The sequence below is a fragment of the Numenius arquata genome, chromosome 8 (assembly GCF_964106895.1).
Source record: "Numenius arquata chromosome 8, bNumArq3.hap1.1, whole genome shotgun sequence".
Lineage (NCBI taxonomy): Eukaryota > Metazoa > Chordata > Aves > Charadriiformes > Scolopacidae > Numenius > Numenius arquata.
Window position 1 is genome coordinate 41,853,497 of NC_133583.1, and position 24,167 is coordinate 41,877,663.

Genomic DNA, 24,167 nt, shown 5'->3' on the forward strand with positions numbered 1-24,167 from the left:
TACAAGATTAGTGAGTATTTTTGTTGAATAAGACAAGCCCAACTCCATCACTTGCTGGGAAAGGGACTGTGAGTGGCAAGATGTGGTTTCTGCATAGAAGTATGCATGGTACTAAATGGAAGCATGGAAGGAAGTTTTGGAATGAAGAAGTTTCAGAAACTAACTTTCCAACCTTGTGTGAGAGCTATATTTTCTAGTTCTCCATCCGTGAGCTTTGTTTCTTTGTAGCATGGGTAGATGAAGGGTCTGAATCCTAGTACACTGCCACTGGCTAGGAGAGCTCTGTAACCAATAGAAACACATAGGGCCTGTGGAAAAAGCCTATAGGTGCCTGTGAATTTCTCTTAATTTTCTGTGAATGTCTGGTACCTATGCCCTAATAGGGAATACTTTTCTTTTACCTGACTGTATTAGTGGATTTTTCAAATCCCAGATAAAAAATTAAAAAATCTTTCCATGCTTAGGACCTCAACCGGGGGGTATTTTTGCAGAATCATAGAATAGTCAGAAGGGACCTTTGGAGATTGTCTAGTCTAGCCCCCTGGCTCAAAGCAGAGTCAGCTAGAGCAGTTTGCCTAGGACCGTATCCAGTCAGGTTTTGAACATTTTTGAATACGTAAGAAGGCTTGCTCTGAAAATCTCCTGGCACTCCTGAGGTTCTTCGTCTCCAAGGCAGTCTTTCTGCTAAATAGTGCGTCAGTAATGTACAGGCATACAGATCTTTTGGAAGACAAGGTATGGACCCCGAAGATACTTAGAGTATCAACCAGAGTATTAGGTGCACACCTAGGAAGGGGTTTGTTTCAAGTACTGTGTTCAGTTTGGTCCATAACATCTTTAACTGTGTTACAGTTTATGTTAGATTTCTGCAGGGAAACTTTTTTCAAAACTTGATTTGTGCTTTCACAAACTTATCTGACTTTCACTACCCAGCTTGCCTGAAACGTAGGCAAACACAGCTTGCCAGCTACGTTCTTCTTGTACACAGGTAGTCGTAAAAGACTGCCAAGTATGTTTCTGAACAGATTTCCATGATCAGAAGTTTTTGTACTAACTGTGCAAGTAAGCATGTTTGTTATATTTTCATTTGCAGTGTATTTTTGTTTCAACTTTAAACAGCAAGGATTGCATTTCATAATGATATATAATTATATCATATCAATTACTCACAATGGGCAGAAGCTTTAAAAAAAAAAGTTTGGTGCTTTTCAAATTTCAGTTTTACTAGTATAGTATTACACTGAATAACTGTTTCTCCTAAGTCTCTCTTCATGATTTGCATGGACTATATTTCTGCTAAAGATATAGAAAGCATGTAGCAATTTTTTAGCCTAAAGGAATTGAAGATAATCTCTCTTCTTCCCTGATTCATTGATTAGCCTGAGAAAGTCCAATAGCTAATGGAGGGTTTCCAAACAGTGTCAAAATATTCAGTGGCAAGTTGGTGTTGACATAATTGAAGTTGAATGTATTAATTTTGTCTTAATGATACAGAAGTCAATGCATTTTAATACTGACTTTGGTCTGAGTTTAATCCAAAGCCCAGTGAAGGGCCTAATGCTGTGAAGAGCTAAACCTTTTCTTTAGCTGTGCGTCGCCTCAGCCTGTGTCAGATAGTGGCCAGCACATCAAGCAGGTAGGCCTAATATTGGACAGACAGCAAAAGTGTCTTGACAGTGTGTAGAGATTACTTTGTATAAAAAAACATGGAATATTTAAAATTAGCTCAGTATGTGCATGTTGACATTATAGCATATCCTCAAAGCCCTTGACAGTTTTGAACAAAGTTGTCATTTAGCTCAAAACAGAACAGTGAAATAATAAAATACAGTAGACCCCCAAAAAGTCTCTATTTCTATGATTTCGGGGCCCCCACAGAAACCTATCTTCAGTTTACCTCCTGAGGATTAATAGAAAAGCTGCATTTACTAGAACTGCCAAATTCTACATTTGACAAACATTAAATCTGTTTTAAAAAGAAAGAATAGCACAAACTGCATCTTAAATTTATGCTAGTGGCATTGGATTTAGGCACTTGAAAGCAATTTCAAGAGCAGATTTGCATACAACAGAAACCTGTAAGCAAATTGAAAGTGCTGTTTAGGATTCATAGAGGAACAAAATGCATACTCCATCTCTGACATAATTTGTCTTGAGGTTTATGAAATAATTTTTCATCGGATTATAATATTTAAAGTAATTAAAGATACAATTTGCTATTTAATAAAGAATGTGTTTTGTAACTTCATTAAAGATGCTGCCTTTCTTAATTGTAATGGTCCAAAAGGTTGTCAGTGAACTGTACATTAACTGCAGAGATAATAATGATTTTATATGCTAATAATTTTTAAATGAATAACTCATGTAGTTTTTAAGCCACACGGGGAAAATAATTTACATTCCTAAAGCTTACTTTGGTATTAACCCCTTTACTTGGGGAGAGTGGATATCCTTGTATAAAATGTTCATTTGTTTTACATTAGCACTAATGCAAGCATGTAGGACCCACTGGTGTGAAAGGATTAAAAGTAGCAGCATTAGACAAGCATGAGCATTTCAGAGAGAAATCCTTGTTAGAAAGACCTATTGGGACTGTGTAACTTGATTTTCTATTTATTGATCAGATGCTTCTTGGTTTTGTTACCATTTGAAGCTCCACTGGGATCTTTATGCTGTAGCAGTGCAAATGCAAAAATATGCACCAAGAAGACATGAAGGACTTATGCTGAGTCCTTGGTATGTTTATGTGGCTGGACTAATATTAGTTTGGGTCGGATGCCCGTGTCAGGGGAAGCATGAGCTCTCTTGGGAGTATTTGCACCATTTGGCTGCAGGCAATTTTAGGCATCTAATTTCAACTTTCTGAAGCATATTCATCTCTCTGTATCTTGGCCATCTCTTCATGGACTGAGAAGGGACATAGGTTCCTACCTCTTTGACACTTGAAGTATCACAGAAATTAGTTGCTTAACATAAGTATAAATTTCCCATTTTGAATTTTTTACTTAGCCAGCAACAGAATGAGCTCAAGAGGAGGAGCTGTGCATGCTTGTGCAGATTTCTGCACCCACAAGCCAAGTACCTGGTCCATGATCTTTGGTGATGATATTTCACTTCATTTTCTTGACTGTAGGGCATTGAGAGGTATTTGGAGATCTTCACCGTCATTTCTCTGCCTGTTCTCTAGATAGTAGCCTTACAGCATCTGGAGTTCAACTGCATTATATTTCTGGCCCACAGCACCAGATTTAGTGCTCTGTCAGCAGTACGTGAAACATCCAAGGAAAACTAAGGCACTTGGTGAAAATGGTATAATTAGTTAATAAAGACACTCTGTCTTTGAAGAAAATTTCATATGAAATACAACATATGCTGATGTTGGGAAAGGAATTAAGATTTAATTGATGGATTTAAAAAAAAAAAACAAAAACAAAAAAAACCCTTAGGCAATTTATGACTTCTTTCTTTTGCTGACCCTTACTTGGAATAGGGTCTGGTCAAAGTATGACCTTGCTAAGTTATTTCCAGTATGTGAAAATATACAGGCATAGCTGTGTGGCTGGTGATGTTTCTCAGCCAATCTACTTGTGTAGGAGACTATCACTGTAACTGGATGTTTACCTACAACTACTTTTAAAAGGAAAGGCAGATAAATATGTGCTTAATGATAAGGAGATCGATGTGAAGTGGGTAAATGACCTGAGTGAGAAAGCTCATTGACCCTCCAGCATGTTACAAGAATGTCATATTTGTTGCAGTGCACTCCATACTGACACACAGCGTGTCACAATCTGAGAAGACAAAGCCTCTGACGATGCATACTTATTATTCACCTGCAATTATAAAACTCTGTCTGCTATTTTTCTTAATTGATAGTGAACACTGGAACATCATCGTGTTGAAAGTGTCTCTTCAGAATGTTGCCTTAAAGAAATGAGTAAGAAAGTCTTCTCAAATGCTTTGGTAGATGATTCATGGCACTGGAGCTGCTGTCGAGGAGCCAATATAGCCGAGCCTATAAATATGCAGTTACGAGAACTCTGGAAACATGCATTCTGGTAGTGTGACAGATTCAAAAAGCACTTTTTCTGCTGGAGTAGGTTTCTACAGTTGCTTTCTTCCTGTTCTACATTCAGATACCATTGTCTAATTAGACTAATTGGCTGGCAAATTTGCTATCTTTTAAATAAAATTAGTTTGGAAGTGAGAGAACAAATACCATCAGAAACCTGAATTACTCTTTCTTCCCATAATAATTGTTTCTCTTTAACAGAGCGGAACTAGTCTTTATTATTTCTAGGGAATTTCTGTTTAATTTACTATATATGACACATTTCCAGAAGAAATTAATATTGGCAGTCTATTTATAAACCTTTAAACAAAGTAATCATAATGGAATGACTGACCTACACCTTACCTGCAGTGGCAGTAATGGATACAGCTCTAACAAATAACTGTTACCTGATGGTATTTTAACAAAGCAAGGTTGCTCTAAGTCAGTACATGTGCATTTTCCCGTGTTTTGTATTGTCTTCTGAAGATCCAAAATACACTGAGGATAATGAGAACGAATGATAGCTTAGATGTGTTCTTTCCTTGAACTGCTGGTTGTATTAAATCCACAGCTTCTGTGTAGACCTACAAATCTATAACATCCGTTTCAGATGAATTCGGAAACAAGGGGCTGCATTCTTTTCTTCTTGGTCCAGAGATTAAAATTGATCACGGGAGGCACAAGGGAGCAGATTGTAGTAACACAGCTCAATGTGGTTAACTGGGATAGTGCACGGCTTCTGTTCTACTTAACTGTGCACATACAGGTTACAAATATTATTGATTGCAAGGGTCAGTGAAGGCTGGAGGGAGGTTATGTCGCTTGATGCTATTCGGTAATTTTTAAGGGACAAGAGCTATGAACCCTTATAGCAGCTGGGACAGGTACAGTTTAAATCTGACAAATGGAGATTTATGTTTGTGTGAGCTGGCAAAGCCCTTCAGGTAGAAATAATAAATGGAAATTTGATAGGTTGCTTTATCATAGGTCAAATAATGTGCTGTAGAAGAAGGGGGGAAAAAAGATTTAATTATTACCTTTTCATCAGAATGCACTGATGATAGGTTTTCAGTAGTAGATCTGTGCTGCAGAAAAATGAATAATGTTTAGAAGGCTTTTCTTTGAGGCATCATTTTAAAATATACGTAGAGATGGTTTACCTGAAGTGATTCAAAAATGCAGTGTAGGCGGAATGATATGGGAGTAACTACTGAATAAGCTTTATACCATGTTTTTGTTCTTCCATATGGACAAAACCAGTGTATTAATATCTAAGATTTAAGATAAGACAATATAATATGTTAACAAAGAACTGGGAAACAATATTTTTTTCCTATTTTGAAATTTCAGGTAGAATGGTAATTATTCAGTAACATTTGCAAGACATTGCTGATTTACACTGAAGACTTTCACATTTGAAAAAAAAAAAGGCTTTGGGTGAATCCGTGTTTATGTTTTAAAAATAGGAATAACCAGAACATCGTATATTTTGCAAGCTATAAGCATGTGGGATTTTGTTGCAGGATTCCTGGATAAGTAAGGTTTTACAAATATTTAATATAGATAAGTTATTTAGGGTGCAGAGCTGTAATTGAGCCAGCCAATTGTTTGAATATGGTAGTCACCATATTCAAATAGAATGGAAGCTATGGAAGTAGCATGCAACAGAGTTAATTGTAGCGGGTGTAAGAGAAATGGCTATGGTTAGATATTTCTGTGCTTCTTAGCTGATCTCTTTCATCAAATATAGGAAACAATATTATAAAAATCAGTGTTTATATTTTTAACACTTTGATACCACCTATCAGGTGGTATATTACTATTACTTAAAAAGTACAGTACAATTTTAGCTAGTACGTGTTGGTATTGTCTCAGTACACCTTGTTGCAACTTCCTTGCTGTACAGGGCCTGATATCTGACCAAAGGTATTATTCCAGAATAATAGTGACTTATATATTCCTCATATATTTCCACAGGATTAATTTGCTGCCCTTCATAGAATTTTTTCAACTGTTGCTTTGCAACAGTGTAGAGACCTAGTATTTCTTTTTCTTTGTGGTGCCGACTAAGCATTTGTGGCTTTTTCTTTGTGAGTGTTTTCCATCAGATTTGTTCTCGTTTTATCCATTCCTTGCATATTTACCATATGTAGCTTCTACTGATACAGGTTTTCAAGATGTTTTTCCAGTTTTTTTTAAATAAAAAGTCAATATGAAGAGATTTTTTCCATGCTAACATTTGATTTTTCCCTTTGTAAATTTCCACTGGCTTTGATTAATCCAGTATGCCAGCATGACTGCCTATAAACTGGACATATTGGATGGGTATGTTATAAGGAATCTGCTTGGGGAAGGATATTGCTTCTGTTGCAAACAGCTAGTGTAATATCTTTCTTTTCAGGAGTCTGTTGCTCCTAATTTCTCCATCCGGTTTATTTTGCTTTCACTTCTAAATATTTGGATTTTCCGTACTGTATCAAAATCCGTTTTCTGTGACATACGGTTTCTGAGATGATAGATTTTTGGTGTCCTTCAAGTTACTGATAGACAGTTCCCAAGGAGGTGATCTTGCTTTTGTGGCCATTTCCCTTCAGCACCATTTACTGAACAAGAGTAAGCACTGGGGCCAGGTTCTACTCTTCTAGCGTGGTGCTGCGTGTCACAGTGACAAAGTGTGTCTGGCTGGTGTCTGAAGGAAACACAGCCCCCCGCTGTCTCTCCTTTGGCATGTTAGAGCTAGGAACATCTTGGTAGAAGGAAGAGGGAAAGGAACTCACAACATCAACATGTCAGATCTTCAAATTCAGCGTCCCTGCTCTGCCAGTTCAAGGATGCTCCTGAATAATGACAGCTTATGCCAGTGGTGAGAAGTGATCAAATTCCAGTCAGGACTAAAAATCCAGTTCAGCTCTATTGTAAGCAGAGTAGAGTAAGCTCTTTTCCTGGGTTGAATGGTACATTCTTATGTTAGAGATGGATTTGACTGAGACTACTAAGTGCATTTTTGCTAGTGACCTTTTCAGATTTGTCGCCAGTATAATAAATGTTACCAAGATGACATAAGAAAGGTTTGCAGCAATATTCCACTTTATTTTTTACAGCAGATGTTTCTTCAGTTGCTCTGTATTACAATTTACAGAACTCTTATGTTCTACAAATCAAGATTCATAGCAAACTGTTTCAGTGCTTTAAGTCCTGCAGTAAACAATACCAGGCAGAACAGAACCAGAGGGAAGGTAGGTAAGCAGACTTCTGCATTCATCCTTCTCTATGATGATGTTTACTTCATAGTAATCTTCACATTCAGCAATGTGACTACCATCTAAATTGCTAGCTCAATTTGACTATTACTTCAAATATGGGCAACTTTACATATCAGTTTCCAACCTGAGAAGAAAGGCTAGAATTACCATGTGTTCCTTAATTTATGAAGCTGTATCTTTGTCCAACCTAGTATCACGTTCTTCTAGTGTGTCCTTTAAAGAGTTATGTTTTAAAAATGCTTAGTGATACTGTATGCTTCAGTTCTGAGGTATGCATTTTAAAACAGTGCTTTTAGAGGATAAGGGTTCAAGTCAAACTAGGAGTTGAAAGTCTTTATGGTGTTTAGATGAATACCCCAATATTGAGAATTACAAAATCACCACATCATTTCTTCACATCTTTGTTTAATCACCTTGAAACACCGATGATTTTCACTAAAATACTTTAGCTTAGTCATACTTGAGTGATACTCCAATAATATTTGAAGTGTAGGTTCCATACATTGACTGTAATGAAATTAAGAAGAGCAATTAAGACTAGAGGTAGGATGTAGAGGGTAGGCTAAAGCCTTGAGAAAAACTGGACTGATTATGGTAAAACCAAATTAGGGGTGGACTCTGTATTTGATCGGACTAATGAGTTTTGGTTCACCTTTGGACATTTTGGCTGACATTAGGTGTCAATCTAATCTGATCATGGGATCACTCACTGTTGTGAGGACAGACCGTAAGGCTCAAGTGTTTTGTAATCCAAGCTCAGATGTAGAACACTGATTGTGTGGTCATAATCCTAATTTCCATCATTCAGGTGGATTGATTCTAAGATCTGTCTGTGATTCCCATCTGCAGTTTCTGCCTAACTCTTGTGAAATTTTGGCTACATCTAAATTGAGATTGGACAACTGGCTTCAAAGAGAAATTAGATTATAAGAACAAATTTAGTTCTGGCTGATCTGACTACTTCATTCCTGTTGTGTCTATACCATTGGCAAGAGCTCAGATCCTTGTCTCTGTGTCTAATTTAGCAACAAAGTAATGTGTGAGCCCTATAGGCTGCATTACTTACAGGTTCAGCTACTTATGCAGGCGTTTTTAAAAGACATTATGGTATGGACATAGCTGTTAAACTTAGAATGCACTGCAGCAATTGTGTATGGCTCTTGTTGATAGATGTGAGGGATGTTCTTTCACAAATACTGTACAATGCTCATTCTAACTTGAGGGTAAGAAAAGGCTAACCCAAGTGTCTTGTAGTTCTTTTACTTTTCTCCCTCTGCTTTTCTTTTTCTATGAACAAACCTTGCAAGTGTACCTATTCCAAAGTAAAGAAATCATTAATAAGAAACAGTAAAAAGGAGCAGTTGTATTACAAAATAAATCTGCCAGGCTTACAAAGAAAACAAATTTGAAAGAGCCACCTGCTGTGGAGATGAGGCAGTAATCTCAACAGCAGGAAATAAACGGAGAGAGGAAGAAAATACAAAAGCATAGACATTAAAAAAGTAATTAAAACACTTATCTCCATCGACATACATAGCAAACAAAAAAAAAAAGCAACCACCTAGAAAACATACTCTATTGAACCTCACAACAGGAAGTAACAAAGCTGTCACCATAAAAAAAATCTCCAGCAAAACAAGAGAGATCCTTTAAAAATACAAGCCTCAAAAGTATTTACTAATGTGTTAATCACTAATGGACTGACCTTGAGAGAAGCTGAGCACCTGCAGAGCATTTGCAACTTTACTGGGTGTTTAGTCTTTCAAAATCAAACCGCTGAAAATGTAGAGAGTGTAACTCTTTAGATACCAATGGCTTTCTGATCTATTTCTGATGAATGTCATAGCACGAATTGTAACAGTGTGTTTAATATAATCAGCCACGTGGCACAGCATACGTACCGTATTTGGGTAATGTGTTTCGGTATAGTTCACATCTAAATTGTGTAATATTGATCTATGGACAGCAATGTTATCAATATTGCTATGAATGAATGTGACTTCTATAAATAAATAGGTAGATCATATCCCACTGCATACAAATAAGTTCTATCATGTCTAGGAAAAACTGTAAATTTGACAGTTATGAGAATCTACTGTTTCAATGTTATCTTTCAAGAAAATAATGCACTTAATACTCATGGTTCAATTTATACAATTCATGAATTGCGTGACATAAAATAAAACTGCTTTAAATACATAGATTTTAATCTACACTTTCCCGGACCACAAACTAGACTTTTTAAAGAAGAACAAAGCATTCAGAAATATTAAAGGATGCTTATGCACTTGGAATTTACAATATGTTCTTTCTTCTCTGCCATGAACCTTTGTAGTCACACTCTGACCATATGGTACCTGTAGCTGCAAGTCTCTGGGCAAGTGTGGAATGTTATCAGAAGTGTTATATCTGAAATATTTTTATATGGTAACACAAGGAGCAAGTTGGAATACTCAGTGTGTAAAAGGACAGGGAGATGGGAAAAAATGGGTACTTTCCTGTTAATTCAAAAGGACCCTTTCAGAAGGGAAATGGTGGATTTAGAAATTTACCTTTAGAGGGCCATTAGCTTAGCTCTGTATCTACTTTAGCACAACTTTTTAAGAAAATAGTAAATCCCATATAAACAAATGTTATTAAGGAAAATAACTTATCAGACCATGTCAGTTCCTCTCTGAAATTTGTATCAGTCTCTCTCCATCTTTCTTCCGTGGCTCCTTTGCCCAGGGCACATGAGTGGGCACAACTTGTTATTCCTATTCCTCAAGCTGGCCAAAGGTGAGGTCTTGGTGGTGCAGAAAGTGTGCTACCTCATTACTGGGCTGTGTTCAAGTTTCTTATGCTGATTAGCAGGCTGCATCTCAGCTTGTCTAGGCTTAGCCTCTCAGGTATTATTTCGGGAGACTTCCGTTGCCACCAGAGCAGATACACAGCTAATCGTATGTTTCTTCTGCTCACATCCAGTTTCTCACGAGAATCACACATTTTTTTTTTCCTCATTCCTAGTAGACTCTGACAGTTCAAGGCTTTCCACCTGGTCCAAGGATCTCCTGGGCCCCCCTTCCTCAGCAGATCACTGTTGTGGGGGTTGGGAAGGGCAGAACGTGTAGTAAAGAGGAATATTTGATTTATTTTTATGTCTAGCAGAGTTTTCGCTATAAGTGTGATTTTTCAAAATCTTGTTTAGCTCTGAAACATGAGCTGGTTTTCATAGATATGACAAACAGTGGAAAGACCTCCCTACCCTCTAAATTCCTACCTAATGCTCCATATTTGTATGACATGAGAACATTTAAAAAAAATAAGTGTTCCATAAATTGATGAATGGTGTTTGATATAGGTTTCAGTTTGCTAGTTTTAAAAGGTAGGAAAAGGGATGTGCATAGCCAGTGAATCCAATTGTCTTTGTTTTCTTTTGAATTAGATTTTGATAAATTTATAAATGTAATGTCATTTTGAAACAAAGTTGAAAGATTCATTATAAAAAATGTCAAAATAGAGTGTCTTGGCTTTTAAAAAAAGTCAGTATATTCAAACACAGATTGCAATCACCGGCCTGAATTTACATTTTTACCTGTAAGTATGGGGTTGGGAAAAACAATTCAGCCAGTTCTCATCTTGAAAACTTGCTGCTGTCAGGATAGCAACAGCTAAAAGTCCGAAGAGAGGGAATTTGCTTGAAAGATCGTAGCTCTTAATTTGTTTACCTGGTCCAGCTGAAGTTCTTCCAAAATGTGTTGTTACCTCAATTAAAAATGATGCAAACCAAACTTTTCAGTGTTTGATGTGAGGAAAAACAGAAAACCTCACAGTGCTCTAGTAAGTTTTGTCCCTGTAGGCTACTGTATATTTGTACTTCAACTTCAGCTCCATTTTTTTTTTTGTCTAGAGATTTGTTTTCAGTGAGCTGCCAGTGAAAACTACATTTGACCCTTACCAAGGCAGAGGGCTTATTTTGTATGTCAGTTATTAAGACTGGCTGAGAAGTTCATTTGAAACTGCAAATCTGCCCAAACGTGTCAGATTTAAGTAATACAAACAATGAGTTCAGGTTCAGAAGGCATTCTTGTTTCTGGGGAGACGGGATTTGATCAAAATAGGAAAGAGAGACATGCTGTGCCTCTACTCCCACTTTAGTTTTCCTTTCCAGACCAGGCTAATAGTTACAGTAATAGCAGCAGTATTTATTTCCTTTTCAGACTTAGCTGATTGATGTGTTGACGTGCCTTGATTTATTTGGTGCAGCAACCAAGTGGACTAGGTGTATTGCTCTGCATTCCAATCCCCTACATTCTGTATGCATCAGTCTTCTATATTGCCTTGTGTATCTGACAAATTGACTCTAATCGTTTAGTGATTCATATTTCATCTGGACTGCGGGATTGTGAGAGGATCTAAATTCTGTCTCTTTAAATGGAGACGATGGACTTGACACTGCCAGTTAAGAAAATTAGCATGCAGCAGTATTGTGAGAACAAAGAGTGCAAAGTCTTGATAGAAAGTAGAAGGTTTTTTTTCAAATATATATATGCATGTATATATTTATAGGTATGTATATATAAAGGTTATAAAAACAGGAGGATAAAGTCTGTGTTTTCCAAAGCCACTGTTAATAGTGGCTAATGACTGTGGAAAGTGTATGGTATGTCAGACATGGGAGAAACACTGATGCTGAGGTAGAGCCCACGGGAGAAGAGGTTGTGGGGATCAAATGAAGGAAAGAAGGCTTCGTAGTAAGAGGGTGGTGCCTACTGAGGGTAGCTGGAGCATCTGGAGATGAAAGATCTGGAGATGTGCTGTACCTGACCCAGATTGGGATTGTCTAGATTAGCTTTTGCAAAGCTGAACTGGATCTGGCATACAAGCTGTTATTTTCATGATATTTCTACTTTCTCTATTCTTACTAAGTGCTGTTTTCTACAGCATATGAAGCTTCACTGTTGTGGTTTGGATATCAGTTGCTTTAGAAGCTTGTTCCCTGGCATCAGCAGGTAAAGAGACTGAGGCTCCAGGGAGTCAAGGGCTTTGGCTGCAGAAAGCAGTGGGGGTGGGGGCAGCCATGGCCTTCTGCTTGTGTACGGGTGTGCAGGGTCCATCTAAACAACGCCAGTGAAATTGTCTTTCTAGGCTGCCTCCTCTTGGTTGCCCTTCAGAAGAGTTGTTCTTCAGTGCAGGTGAAGGAAATAATTGCTATCACTAGATTTCGGTATAGCTTATTTGAAGACAGGAGACCTAGAATAGTGAAAGATTGTTTCAGGATAAGAAATACCAAGTAATAAATAAAAGAGACTTTTAGATGGCTTGCAGGTGGATTTGGAGAGCGGACAACTGACTACCATTGGCTTTAGCCTAAAACCTAGGGGAAAGATCTCATGTTTTTCTGAGCATTTTTTCTTGGGTGGCTCCTGGCTATTTTGTACTAGTGTGTGAATTCTCTTTTGCTAAAGGATCTCTCTGATTTATCTTCAAAGGGTATTTCTCTTGGTTCATTATTTTGACCTAAATTGTGTCTTTCATAGATGACTGGGGTTTTTTTTAATTTTATTTCTTCTCTAAAACCGTTTACTCAAAACTACATTTTTCCTCTGCAGCTGTTGGTTTTTTTTTTTTTGTCAAATGTTCTCTCTCCTGAGAGGCTGCTGGCTATTTATCAATATTTGATCTGTCTGTAAAGCGTACTTTTGTGGGGTGGCCGTTTTTTATGAAATGGTGTCTCTCTAAAGTGGATCTTATCTGTTCTTGATCTCTTTCTCTGTTTGTCTGCCTCTTTCTTAGCTAGCCTAGTGCTTTTAAGAAGTACTCAATCTCTCTATTTTAACAAAACTAAACTCAGTCATTATAATGGCAAATACTAAACAGCAAAAGGAGATACATCAGAATCCAGTACAACTTCCAGCAGATGCTTAGCAAAGAGCTTGAAACGGTGCCAGGTGTTTATAGGTATAAGAGAAAAATCCCCTGCATTTCCTTCAAATGTAAATATTGAAAAATTGGTTTTCATGGAGTTTTCAGCAAAACAAAAATAGTAAAATAAATAGCAGAAAATGCCATGTGTACTGACTACCTCTTAGGCTTTTTTTTTTGTCACCTCAGCCAGAATCCAATGTATTCTTAATCTGACTCATTTCAGTGACACTGAACTAGTGATGAACCTGAACTATGAACATTGTAACACACCCTTAATTCTACTCTTTCTTCAGCCTATGGGAGCTAAATGTCTGATGGTGTTACAGACAAAATAATTTTCATTAGTGGATGATAAAAGTGGCAAAAATCAGAGGGAAATAAAAATTGTGAGGGTTTCTCCTTGTTTTTGAACCAGGCTAGATGTTAGGTAGAAAGGAAATAATCTTTAATGCAGGCTACACGTTCCACTAATAAGAGTGTTTCTCCCGAGAGTAAACTGAGGCCTCTGAGCTGGTTTATGGATACCTCAACAGAAATAGTTGCATTACTCTGTCCTCTGCCCATAGGCAGTCACTGAGAGTTTTTTCCGAGGTGCTGTTCTTGCCAGAGATGATATTGCGATATATACGTAGAGGAATACCTATGCAGTTTTAAAAATAATTTCTTTAATGCATTTTACATATTGTACTTTCACTGGCACTATTTCTGGCAGCCTCTTAAGATATCCATTATTCATTCTTCATTAACTGATATTCCAGTCTACCCAGGAAGTACAGCGTTCAAAGATCTTGAAGTTCAGTACGTGCTAGTATTTTCTAACCTTATTTTTCTCAATATCCAGCTATAGATCAGCAGTGTTTTAACAGTCAGGTGTTCAGCAATTGAGTCATGATTTTTTTTTTATAAATAGAGATCAAGAAAGTGCTCAATAACATGAGATTTTTGAAATGCAAAAATTTCAGGATTTTTTTATTTGCTTTTTGGCTTGTAAGCCTTTTGAATTTACTGAGAGCATGCTTTCATTTTCTTCACGGAAACTGTTTAAAAATATAATATTTTTTTTTCTTCTTATATTATAGTAACTTCATTCAGGGATCTAGAAGCTCAAGAAACTTCCCTTATATCAGATGACTCATGAAAACATCCTAAGCTTTCTTACGACTGAGTCCTGATCTTATGCTGTAATGAGACAGATTTTTGCTGCTTCAGTAATATAAAAAGGCCTTAAACCTTCCCTCCTTGAAACAGCACTCCTCAAAGTGCAGTCCTATTTTATTGTTGACACTAGTATGGTGTCATTGGGTTTTTCCAGACCGGTATGTCTCAGAGGAGAAAGATTATTCTGCTGCCATCCGTGCCTGAAAACAGATTGCTTTGTATGCTCCAATTCTGCCTCCCTGCTCTGAGGACTCCTCGGTTCTAGTGTGTTTTCTGAGAAAAATTGGTGACATTTACTCCATTTCAGTATGTAATTATTAATTAGCATACTTTGATAATATTATGGTTTTCTAGATGTAAATATGAAAGTCTGGGCCCTGTTGAAAATACCCTGATAGATCATTGCATTTGCATGAAAAAAATTTTTTAACTTCTATGTCCTGTCCAAATGTTCACACAGCAACAAGAAGAGATTCTTAGATAATTGGAAGATGCTTTTTGCTGCTGTCTTTTAATCGGAAGGTATTTGTTGCTATTATTGGTTTTGAACTGTATCCATGTCTGTATCTTATGGCTTCTGTATAAATATGTACTATTAATAACTATAAATGTCAGTCAATAAGGACTTCAGGGCTTTAAGAAAGCAATCAAGAATGGCAAAAAATGATGGCATACAAATACTCGTAGGTAAGACGAATCTCCAGCATTGCCGTTTGTCCTCCTCTCCTCATTGGTTAAGCTGTTTATTATTGCCTCATTTGTATAATCTGCAGGCTGGCTGTGTTGAAAAATGCCTCAAAACAAAGGGAACAAAACCATTTCACAGCAGTAAGAGTTACCTGCGCGTGCAGGCAAAGCAATCCAAGAAAAGCTTGCAAGAGTCTGCTCTTCCCCAGCAGCTTCCCTGCTTTTGCACCATGTATATCCTGTTCTCTCTAACCCTTTCCTCTGCATTTTTTTTGGTACGAATTATATGAGTACACAGGTTATCCAACAGCCTTCTTTTCAAGTGCCAGTACTATTAAAAGATCAACAGTTATGTAAGCTACAGACTACAAACATGAAGCTACAGTCATTTGTGATGTTCTTTTAGAAAAATCTGAGGGTTTGTAGAAGTGCTTGTATTGAGGATGTTTTTGAGAACGTGTATGTAATGTGAAATATAGATTGGTCATTGAAATTTCACTTGTAATTCTGATATGCCTTAAAATATCCATTTCAGGTTTGCCAGAACCAAACAGAGACAGTATATTCCAAGGACTGAGAATGGATCAAGGATTCTACACATCTAAAGACTTCCTACCTTTGGTAGCGATGGCAAGTAAACCAGGTGTGTTCTTGTAGTCATGTTCAGTGAGTCATTAGCAGTTATTGATATATCAGAGTGGTTACACAGTAGCATATCCAATTACGAAGCACCTCCCAGTGAATAGGTCTGGGGCAAGGTTTTCTCTTGGTGGGTTGCAACTTCAGGAGTGTGATCAAGAAAGTCAGTCCTAGAGACTGTAAAGCAAATAGTCTTATGTAAAAATCTAAGCACATGGCAAATCATTACCACTAGTAAGTTATATTTGTTATTTTGAATTATATTTAAAAGATGTCATAAGCTTCTAATTTGTATAAATTATGTTTATATAGCATATATAAGATGGTCTTGAAAAAATCTGATATTAAAGGTGGTGCTGACCTATATAAGCAGCTGCTTTGTATATTGTTGATAAATTATTTTACTTGATCCCAAGTCATGTGCTGCATGTTTTATAGACACATTTAAGGGACCCCTAGTTCCTTACCCAAAGAACTTACAGTCTAAGACTCAGGTCAATAGTGGTATGCCAGGAGTTAATAAGACAACACTCAGTTCATAGGCACCGAACGCAGTCTTGTTTTATGCTTTTACATCTTTGTTTTGCGTACAGAGATGGGTGCCTTTGCTCCCCAAGGAGCATAGCTGCTTTTAGGGGCCCTGAATGTGAAGTCATAAGCCCCAGATGGTTGTATGAATTGGGGTTCGTGATTTCTATGCCACGTTCCCTCATGGTTTAGGTTCCCCAATGTATTGATAAAGAAGAAGTTCCATGTACAGTTTTCTGGGCATACGCTTAGTGCAGTATGTGATCTTGTACATATGAACCACATATTTAACAACATAAATACTTTGTCTACAAACTGATTTTCTCCTGAGCATTCAGAAACTTCTTTTAGCATCATATAGGAATGCCTGCTTATTTAGTAGGCTTTCCAGAAACAATATGTTAAAGAATATATCTTCTGTGGCAAATTATTCTGCATATAAAAGTAAAGTTTATTAGCCCATTTTATGCGAAATATTTAGGAGGGGAAGTTCTGCATCCATCTGTCCCATCTCTCTGCTGTTTTGATCAAATGCTTATTTCTGTTTGTTTTCTTAAGCTCAAAGTGAGCTCAAATGGTTTGGGAGAAAAGAGTGGGGTTGGGTTTTTTGAAGAAAGAGATGTTTAAAAATTAAACAGATTGAGAATCTGCACTGCAAAACATTTGTAGATTAACAAAGGAAAAATAAATCCTGCAAAACAATCCCCTCTTGTAATAATTTGACTAAAAAACACTTCATAGAATTCTGTATGGACACATAGCACTCGTGTACGGTAAGTTGCCTACCTGCGTGAGTACCTATATACTGTGATCTGCAACTTTTAAAATGTTGCAAAGTAGAACTCTTGATTTGCCAGGATATGTAATGGTATTTTTTTATATTAAAGTCCGCAATGAAAAAAAGAGTGAACTTTGAAGAACTAACCTTTTCTGACTGAGTAATAAATAGCTCTTTGCTGTTGTCTGTTAATTAGCATGGTCTCTTTTACTTAATTTTCCTACTGTCTGTCTGTAGCTGTAGCCACCTCTTGCTCTGTAAAGCATGGAATTTTAAAATAAAATATACACATCCTCTATCCTGCTCTATCTTCTTTTTTACTGTGACAGGTCTCTAAATAATAGACATAATAGACTTATTGACAGTAAAATATATATTCTGCCTGCTTATTAAGTTCTGAATACCACTTGTTAACGTACTTTCCTCCAAAAGGGGATTGTTCCCTTTGCAAATATGTAGACGTGAATTTACCTTGTTACCAAGAGCGAAGTGGGCTGCTGTGGCTGATCTGTTGTAGACTAGTGCTGTAATGACACTCTGAGCTGCCTTTCCCCTGCTGCACGTGTGCTTTTTTCACTGCTCAATGTACAATTTTTGTGATGGATTAAGTTCATTAAAAATAAATGAGAAAAGTTTTGAGAGAATTTTAGAATAAGAAGCCTATTAAGTAAATAGTAAATGCAATGCCATCTACATGGGGCGGGGGGAAATGGTAGCATTTGCCATGCATTAAGTATTTTACAAATGGAGAGAGAATATGTATTAGTATGTTATTTCTCACTCTGTTTATATGTCTAAATTAAAAGCATTGTTTCGCTGGATGTTACTTGTGTTTCTTTACAATTGCATGTGAAAATCTGCTGCTAATACAGTAGGATACTTGAGTTACAGTGCAATGATTAAATGACCGGCTTAGCACCTCCTGACTGAAATTATCACAGGCTCATTGAGAATATAGCTTTATATTGTTTATGGCATTATTTTTCAAGTTGCAATAATTTGCCTAATAACAGCTAGTTGTATTTAAACTCATGATAAAGTGTAGTCTCCTACAAGGAACACACACAGTTCAGTTTTACTTAGGTATTTTTAAATCTAATTTCTTAATCTAATCATCGAGTACAAGCTGTAGATAATGAACGCATAATGTCATTCTCTCTGAGTAACTTTTTGAAAATTGTTTGTAGAAAGCCACTGTAGATTCAATGTTTTCTACCAGTGAAAGATCTAGGAATCACTGAAATCATAATATTCTTTCTGCCTGGTGTTCATCTGCCATAGAGGATAGCCTCTGAGAACGTCATAGCCAGAACAGTGTCAGTGCCTTGTAGAAAACTGACTGAGGGGACTAACTTTGAGAAACTATTACACCAAGCTGTCAACAACTGGTTGCCTTTTGAAAAATACCAAGTATTATTCTTTATAATCTGTTAAAAGGTGGTGTTGTTTTTTTTTTAACTGGGAGGATAATGAATCTGATAAGAGAGAAACTTACTTTTTGAATAAAAAGATCTCACACTGCTAATTTCTGCCTGACAGGACCCACAATCCTACAAACGTATTGTCATTTGAATTCTTTCCAGATAGAAAGGTGCAGCTGCTTAGAGTACTGACTATGAAATTATGTATATGAGCATATCTTAAAAATGGGAATAAAACTGTCTTTCTGTGAAGCGGAATAATTTGATAGTGACACTCCATGCTTGGAAACTGTAAGATGCAATTTTACACTGCTTTGGGTACAAGTACCTTTTGAGCTGTCATGCAGAAATGGTTTCTCTACTTGAAAATGGTGTTTTCCTTTCATCTTTCAGGGATGTGTGCCTGTCACTCTCCGTTGCCATCAATACATGGAACTGTAATTGTACTTGGGGCAGGAGACACTGCTTTTGACTGTGCAACATCTGCTTTACGCTGTGGAGCTCGTCGCGTGTTTGTGGTCTTCAGGAAGGGATTCACTAATATCAGGGCTGTCCCAGAGGAGGTAAAATTGAATAACAGCATTTATGAGAAGGAGTACTGGTTGTTACTTCTACAGGGCTTCAAAGTGTGCTATATGTACTTAAAAGACATCTTCTAAAGGTTTTGGTTATAAAAATGCTCTTAAAATGTATAAATGTTTATTAAAGATCTGAGTCTCGTTTTATGTAGTCTCTGTATAAATAATTTTCTTCTGTTGTACCTGTTTCCTGTAAAGTCAGAGAGATGCAATTGCATACAGTGGGTAGAATTTCTTGTAAATTAGAAAATACAATAACATTTTTAGTCTTGGAAGCACCCCAGAGATCAAACAGCCATTTCAGTATTGTAGGTGACTCTTCAGGTCATGGTTAGATCCTAGAATGATACTTTCTGGTTGCTGTCAAATGAATATCAGTGATCCTGATGTTGCCTTGGGAGCCTACAAAATCTTGTAAGAAAATTACTTACAGTGATTTTGCTTTTGAATCATTGCCAATGGCGATAGAGCAGTGTCATTCGGCACAGATTTCAGTCTTCAATTTGGTTTCTAGTTTGGCTTTGCACTTTGGCTTTTATCAGGACATCTGCACGTTTCAAAACTAACTCTGCATTCTCAATATATCTGTACTACAGGAGGGTTTTTTTCAGGTTAGATTTTCTTATTTTGGTGGTCTTTTTCCACTATCATTTATTTGGTACATACTTTACCCTTTTGCATACTTGAGGATATCAGGACATCTAATGCATCGTTGTCATGAGATTTATGGTAGTTTAATCATCTGTTTCAAGAATGTGGGCATCTTAGACATCTTATAGAAGGGGAATGGAAGTGCAAAAAAAGTAATATAGGGTCTCTTCATGCATAATTTACTTCTATTTCTGCTGCACTTCATTTTAAGAATTCTAGACATCATCAGATTACTGAAGCCATTGCACAGACTGACTCATGCGCTATTCAGATTCTTACTAATCAAGAATCAGCTGTCACTCTGAACCAGAATCTCTGTTAGCAGCCTGGGTAAATTCCTAAAAGTTCCACTCATGCAGTGGTCTTGAAAAAAAGGAAGACAGTTGGTATTAAGTTGACCGTCTGTATACTATACACAGGTGACTTCTATTACAGGAGAATGCATGATAGCATATTGAGTCATAAAATATTTTGTTGTTTTTTTTTTTTCTTCCATAAAAACACAACAATGTTCAAGTTACATATTTCATTGCTTCTGTTGTACAGATGGAACTTGCAAAAGAAGAGAAGTGTGAATTTCTGCCTTTCCTCTCCCCTCGGAAAGTTGTACTTAAAGGTGGACAAATTGTTGCTATGGAGTTTGTTCGAACTGAACAAGACAGTGATGGAAACTGGAAAGAAGATGAGGATCAGGTTGTCCGTCTGAAAGCTGATGTGGTGATCAGTGCCTTTGGCTCCATTTTAACTGACACTAAAGGTAACCCTGACTAATGCATTCTGTAAATGCTGATTGTTATTTTAGCTGCAGCTATTTCCTGTCCTTTGACAGTTTTGTGAAATGAGCCTTCTGGAGGTTACAAAGCTTGTGACTGCTCATCCTGTTCGCAGGAATGTCTTTGTCCTTTAGGTATACCTCTTAGAGCAAAACTTGAGGGTCTGATAACAAAACACTTTTCTGTAGATCGCTGTATAGTGCAGAAATTCAGATCAGAGGTACAGTTGCTCAGTATATATCATGCTTCCCTCTCAATGCAAATGGGATCTTAAAGAATACTCTTGGGGATTTCTTCTGGTCTCACTAATTAACTTTAGAGAAACGCATTATGCTACAACTTTAAACTGAACTGATCTGATGTCTGAAACCTTTTTTTTACCTATTAAATTAAGCAAGAATTAAGACAGATTCTTTATTCTGGTTCAGCTCTTCTGGCTGTCACTCATTTCTTGTGCATACACAAGAGAACTGTGACTTTTCTCATATATACAGTATTTGTTAAATTCACCTGTGCTTGTCTCAGCTTGTCTCATTATTTAGTTGCACTTTACAAGATTTGGTCTTGAAAATTAACAAGTACATAGTTCCATAGTAAAGATACAGAAATTGGCACACAGATGGCATTTCAGAGATTGAAAGAATTGCCTGGATGTAGCAGAAAGAGACCTGAAGAACATAAGTACAACTAAGAACATGGGAAATGAGCAGAGTTCAGACTGTTCTCCTCTGACACTAGGTTAAAGAGTCCAGGCACATACATCAAAGGTGCCACAAAAGTAAAAAAAACACTGACTCAGCAGAAGACAGATTGATAAAATAAATAGATCTTAAGTTTGGAGACGCTCACCAAGGTTAGCATGTTCTGAAAGCCTTAGTGATCAATGTGCCTACCTCTCCAGGGCACAGTCATGCCAGCCAGTTACCCCATGACATGTTGTCATGGTCCTTTGGGTATAAAAGCTCTGACAGAGGACTTGGCAAGTGCCTCAGAGTGCATGTCACCAGAAAATTTGGTAATCGGATGCTAGTTCTGCCAGTGCAAAGGGAATTTCAAAATTTCTTAGCATAATGTGGTTTTGTGAATCTTTTCAATGAAGGAAAATCGTAAATCTAAAATATTCTAAGCAGACTGTAGTAGCATTTGTGGACATACCTCAGGCACATATAAAATGTATGACTTCTCACATCTGCATTTTCCATGTATGCATTATAGATAACGCTGTTTTAAATGAAGTTAAAGAAATTAGTTTTCCCATAGCAAGATTTTCTAGAGTTATTGGTGAAATTATACAAAAAGTGTGCTGACTTCACAGGAAGACAAAACATTAGTTAATGAAGATAAATTATAGGTCCCATTGAAGAATTTTAGAAGATAGCTGATAGTGGTTTTGTCTGTAATCTGAATGAGTTATTCAGTGCTTCCCGTTCACCAGTCCAATTGTATATATAGCTAAACCATCATACAGCCATGCGAAGAGTCTAAACTCTCTTCTACAGTAAGAAAGAAAGATTAACCTGGTTCCTTAAGGAATGTCTGAAGTTTATTCCAGGAGCATTTCTTGGGATAAGCTCATGCAGCCTAGGCTGTTCTCTAGACAGCAGTAGCACCCATCTACGTACAGTGCTAATTACTCAGGGCTGCTTCCTGCCCTGCAAGTTGCCTCGTGCTCTAAAGGACATGGGAGATGCAGTCTACGTCTCTTTGACAGAACAGTCTCCCATTCCACTTGGAGATATATTACTGTATAAAGAGTCTGGCATCTGTGTTGGTCATGTTTTGGGGCTCAGTCTAACCCCCATGAAGCAGGCAGAAGTATTTTTTTATCTTTAAGAGATTCATGAGTTACTCCGTTGGTGGAGTTGACTCGAATGAGAATTGTGGAAAGTTTTGTTGTTTTTTAAAACCTTCTGGTTAGGTTTTTTTGGAAGGTTTTCTAGAACCTTATGTGGTAAATCAAATATTAGCCTATGCAATCAGTATGTTTTGTTGTGATTCATAGACCCTATGATAAAGGAGTGATTCTGTTTTCTCCCACATTAAAAACTGCTTCAGCTGAAAGGTTGAGCTTACTGTGTTGCTTAGCCATAATACCGTGCCAGTCTTGTGTCTCCTAGTATGCATTCACTGTCTAGATTAGTTGTTTTGAGATTTTTAAAGAGGAACATAAAATGGGAGGAGTACAAAGTCATGCAGTGAGCTGATCATGAAAGACGAGTCATTTACCTTGGGGGTAAGCAATACGCCTCAGTTTCATACTGCATTTTTGGTGAAACTGCTATTAGAGTAGCAGTCAAATTACAAGCAAAAATGCAAGGCATTTGTTTTGGATGTTGTGAAAGTGAAAAGAAACTAAGACTTGAGGGAATAAAGTGTTTATTTTGAGCATACCATTTCAGTTGCTTTTAAATCTTTATTTTTTGACTAAGCTGTCTTAATGAAAGTCAAATTTGCTTTTCACCATTGAGCTGGATTACAACCAAATCTCCAGACTGCCTCAGCATACATAACAAAAAAGAGATTTAAAAAAAAAACAACAAAATCCAAAACACCTAAAGCATCTTGTATTCTTAGTGGTTTTTTTTAGAAAAGGGAGTGCATTTTTGTATTCAAGAGGTTGAGATATTCAGGTATTCTCCATCAAAAGGTGGAGAAGAAAATACTGGAGGTACTCAAAACTGGACAATGCCATGAGCAAACTGATCTGACTTGAAACTGGATTTGACTTTGAACTTGATCTGACTTTGGGAGGGGATGGACTGTGTGACCCCCAGAGGGCCCTGCTAATCTGAATTATTCTATGAGTAGATAATTCAGATGCAGGTTGGATAAGCGTGTTAATTGTTGCTCATACAAAGAGGTCTATCAATTGACCTAATTCGTAAGGCACCTCAGGGAACTGCAAATGCAGTATTGGTATGGGCTAAGCTAGAAGGAAATGTCCTGTTTGTTAATAATATTGTTAAATGTTGATGCTACTGATGTAAGAATAAAGAAAATGCTATGAAAACCTGAGGGATTAAGTTCAGACTTAGCTCCAGTTCAGTGAAGTGTACAGGGCATAAGCAGGTGGGTGACTGCTGTTTTGAGCAGAAGTAGCTCATAGGTTAGAAAGATTTTTCTAGTCTGTTATCCTCAAGAAGATGTTTCTTATTCTTGCATGATAAGTATTAAATTTGCAACTGAGATTTCATGTGCTCACAGTAGTTATTTAGTCTTTTTTTTTTTTTGTTAAAGTAAAATGCTTATTTTGTTTTTAAGCAAAGGTTCTAGTACGTATTCGCCCTCCCATTGGAAATCGTATAAAAGCATCATTACTTTTAAAAAATGGACTCCTAAGTCCATTTTATGCTTGGGAAGTTGCTAATAGACAAAACAAGAGAGTTGCCTTCTAGACTATTTTAAGAACATTGCCACTTTACTGAAACCAGTAAAAAAAACCAACAAATTGTTCAAATCAAGCTACTGTGGGTTGAGTAAGAAAAAAGTTTTGCCGCTTGTTGAGAAAAAAGATTTTTTTTTCAAGCACAAGCTGCTTTTTTTATTGCATGGCTTTCGAATGCCTTCAAACCATCATAACTGACCCATATAAACAAAGAGCTGTGGGAGAATTTTGTACCTCTCCTTGTGTTCCTGCTCTTTTGCTTGGTTTAATATTTTGGAGTCCTATGATGTGTTAGTGAATTACTGAAGTATCTTCTGGCACCATTCCAAATTGCAACTACTCAAT

The 24,167-nt window shown here is 37.0% G+C and overlaps 1 protein-coding gene across 1 annotated transcript in view; it reads left to right on the forward strand.

Annotated features, from left to right (window-relative positions):
* The window catches only part of DPYD (dihydropyrimidine dehydrogenase), a 366,613-nt gene that overhangs the window by 151,236 nt on the left and 191,210 nt on the right, over positions 1-24,167 (forward strand). The window contains 3 exon segments of the mRNA XM_074151782.1: positions 15,605-15,712; positions 18,829-18,998; positions 20,211-20,421. Coding sequence (XP_074007883.1) covers positions 15,605-15,712; positions 18,829-18,998; positions 20,211-20,421 — 489 coding nt within the window.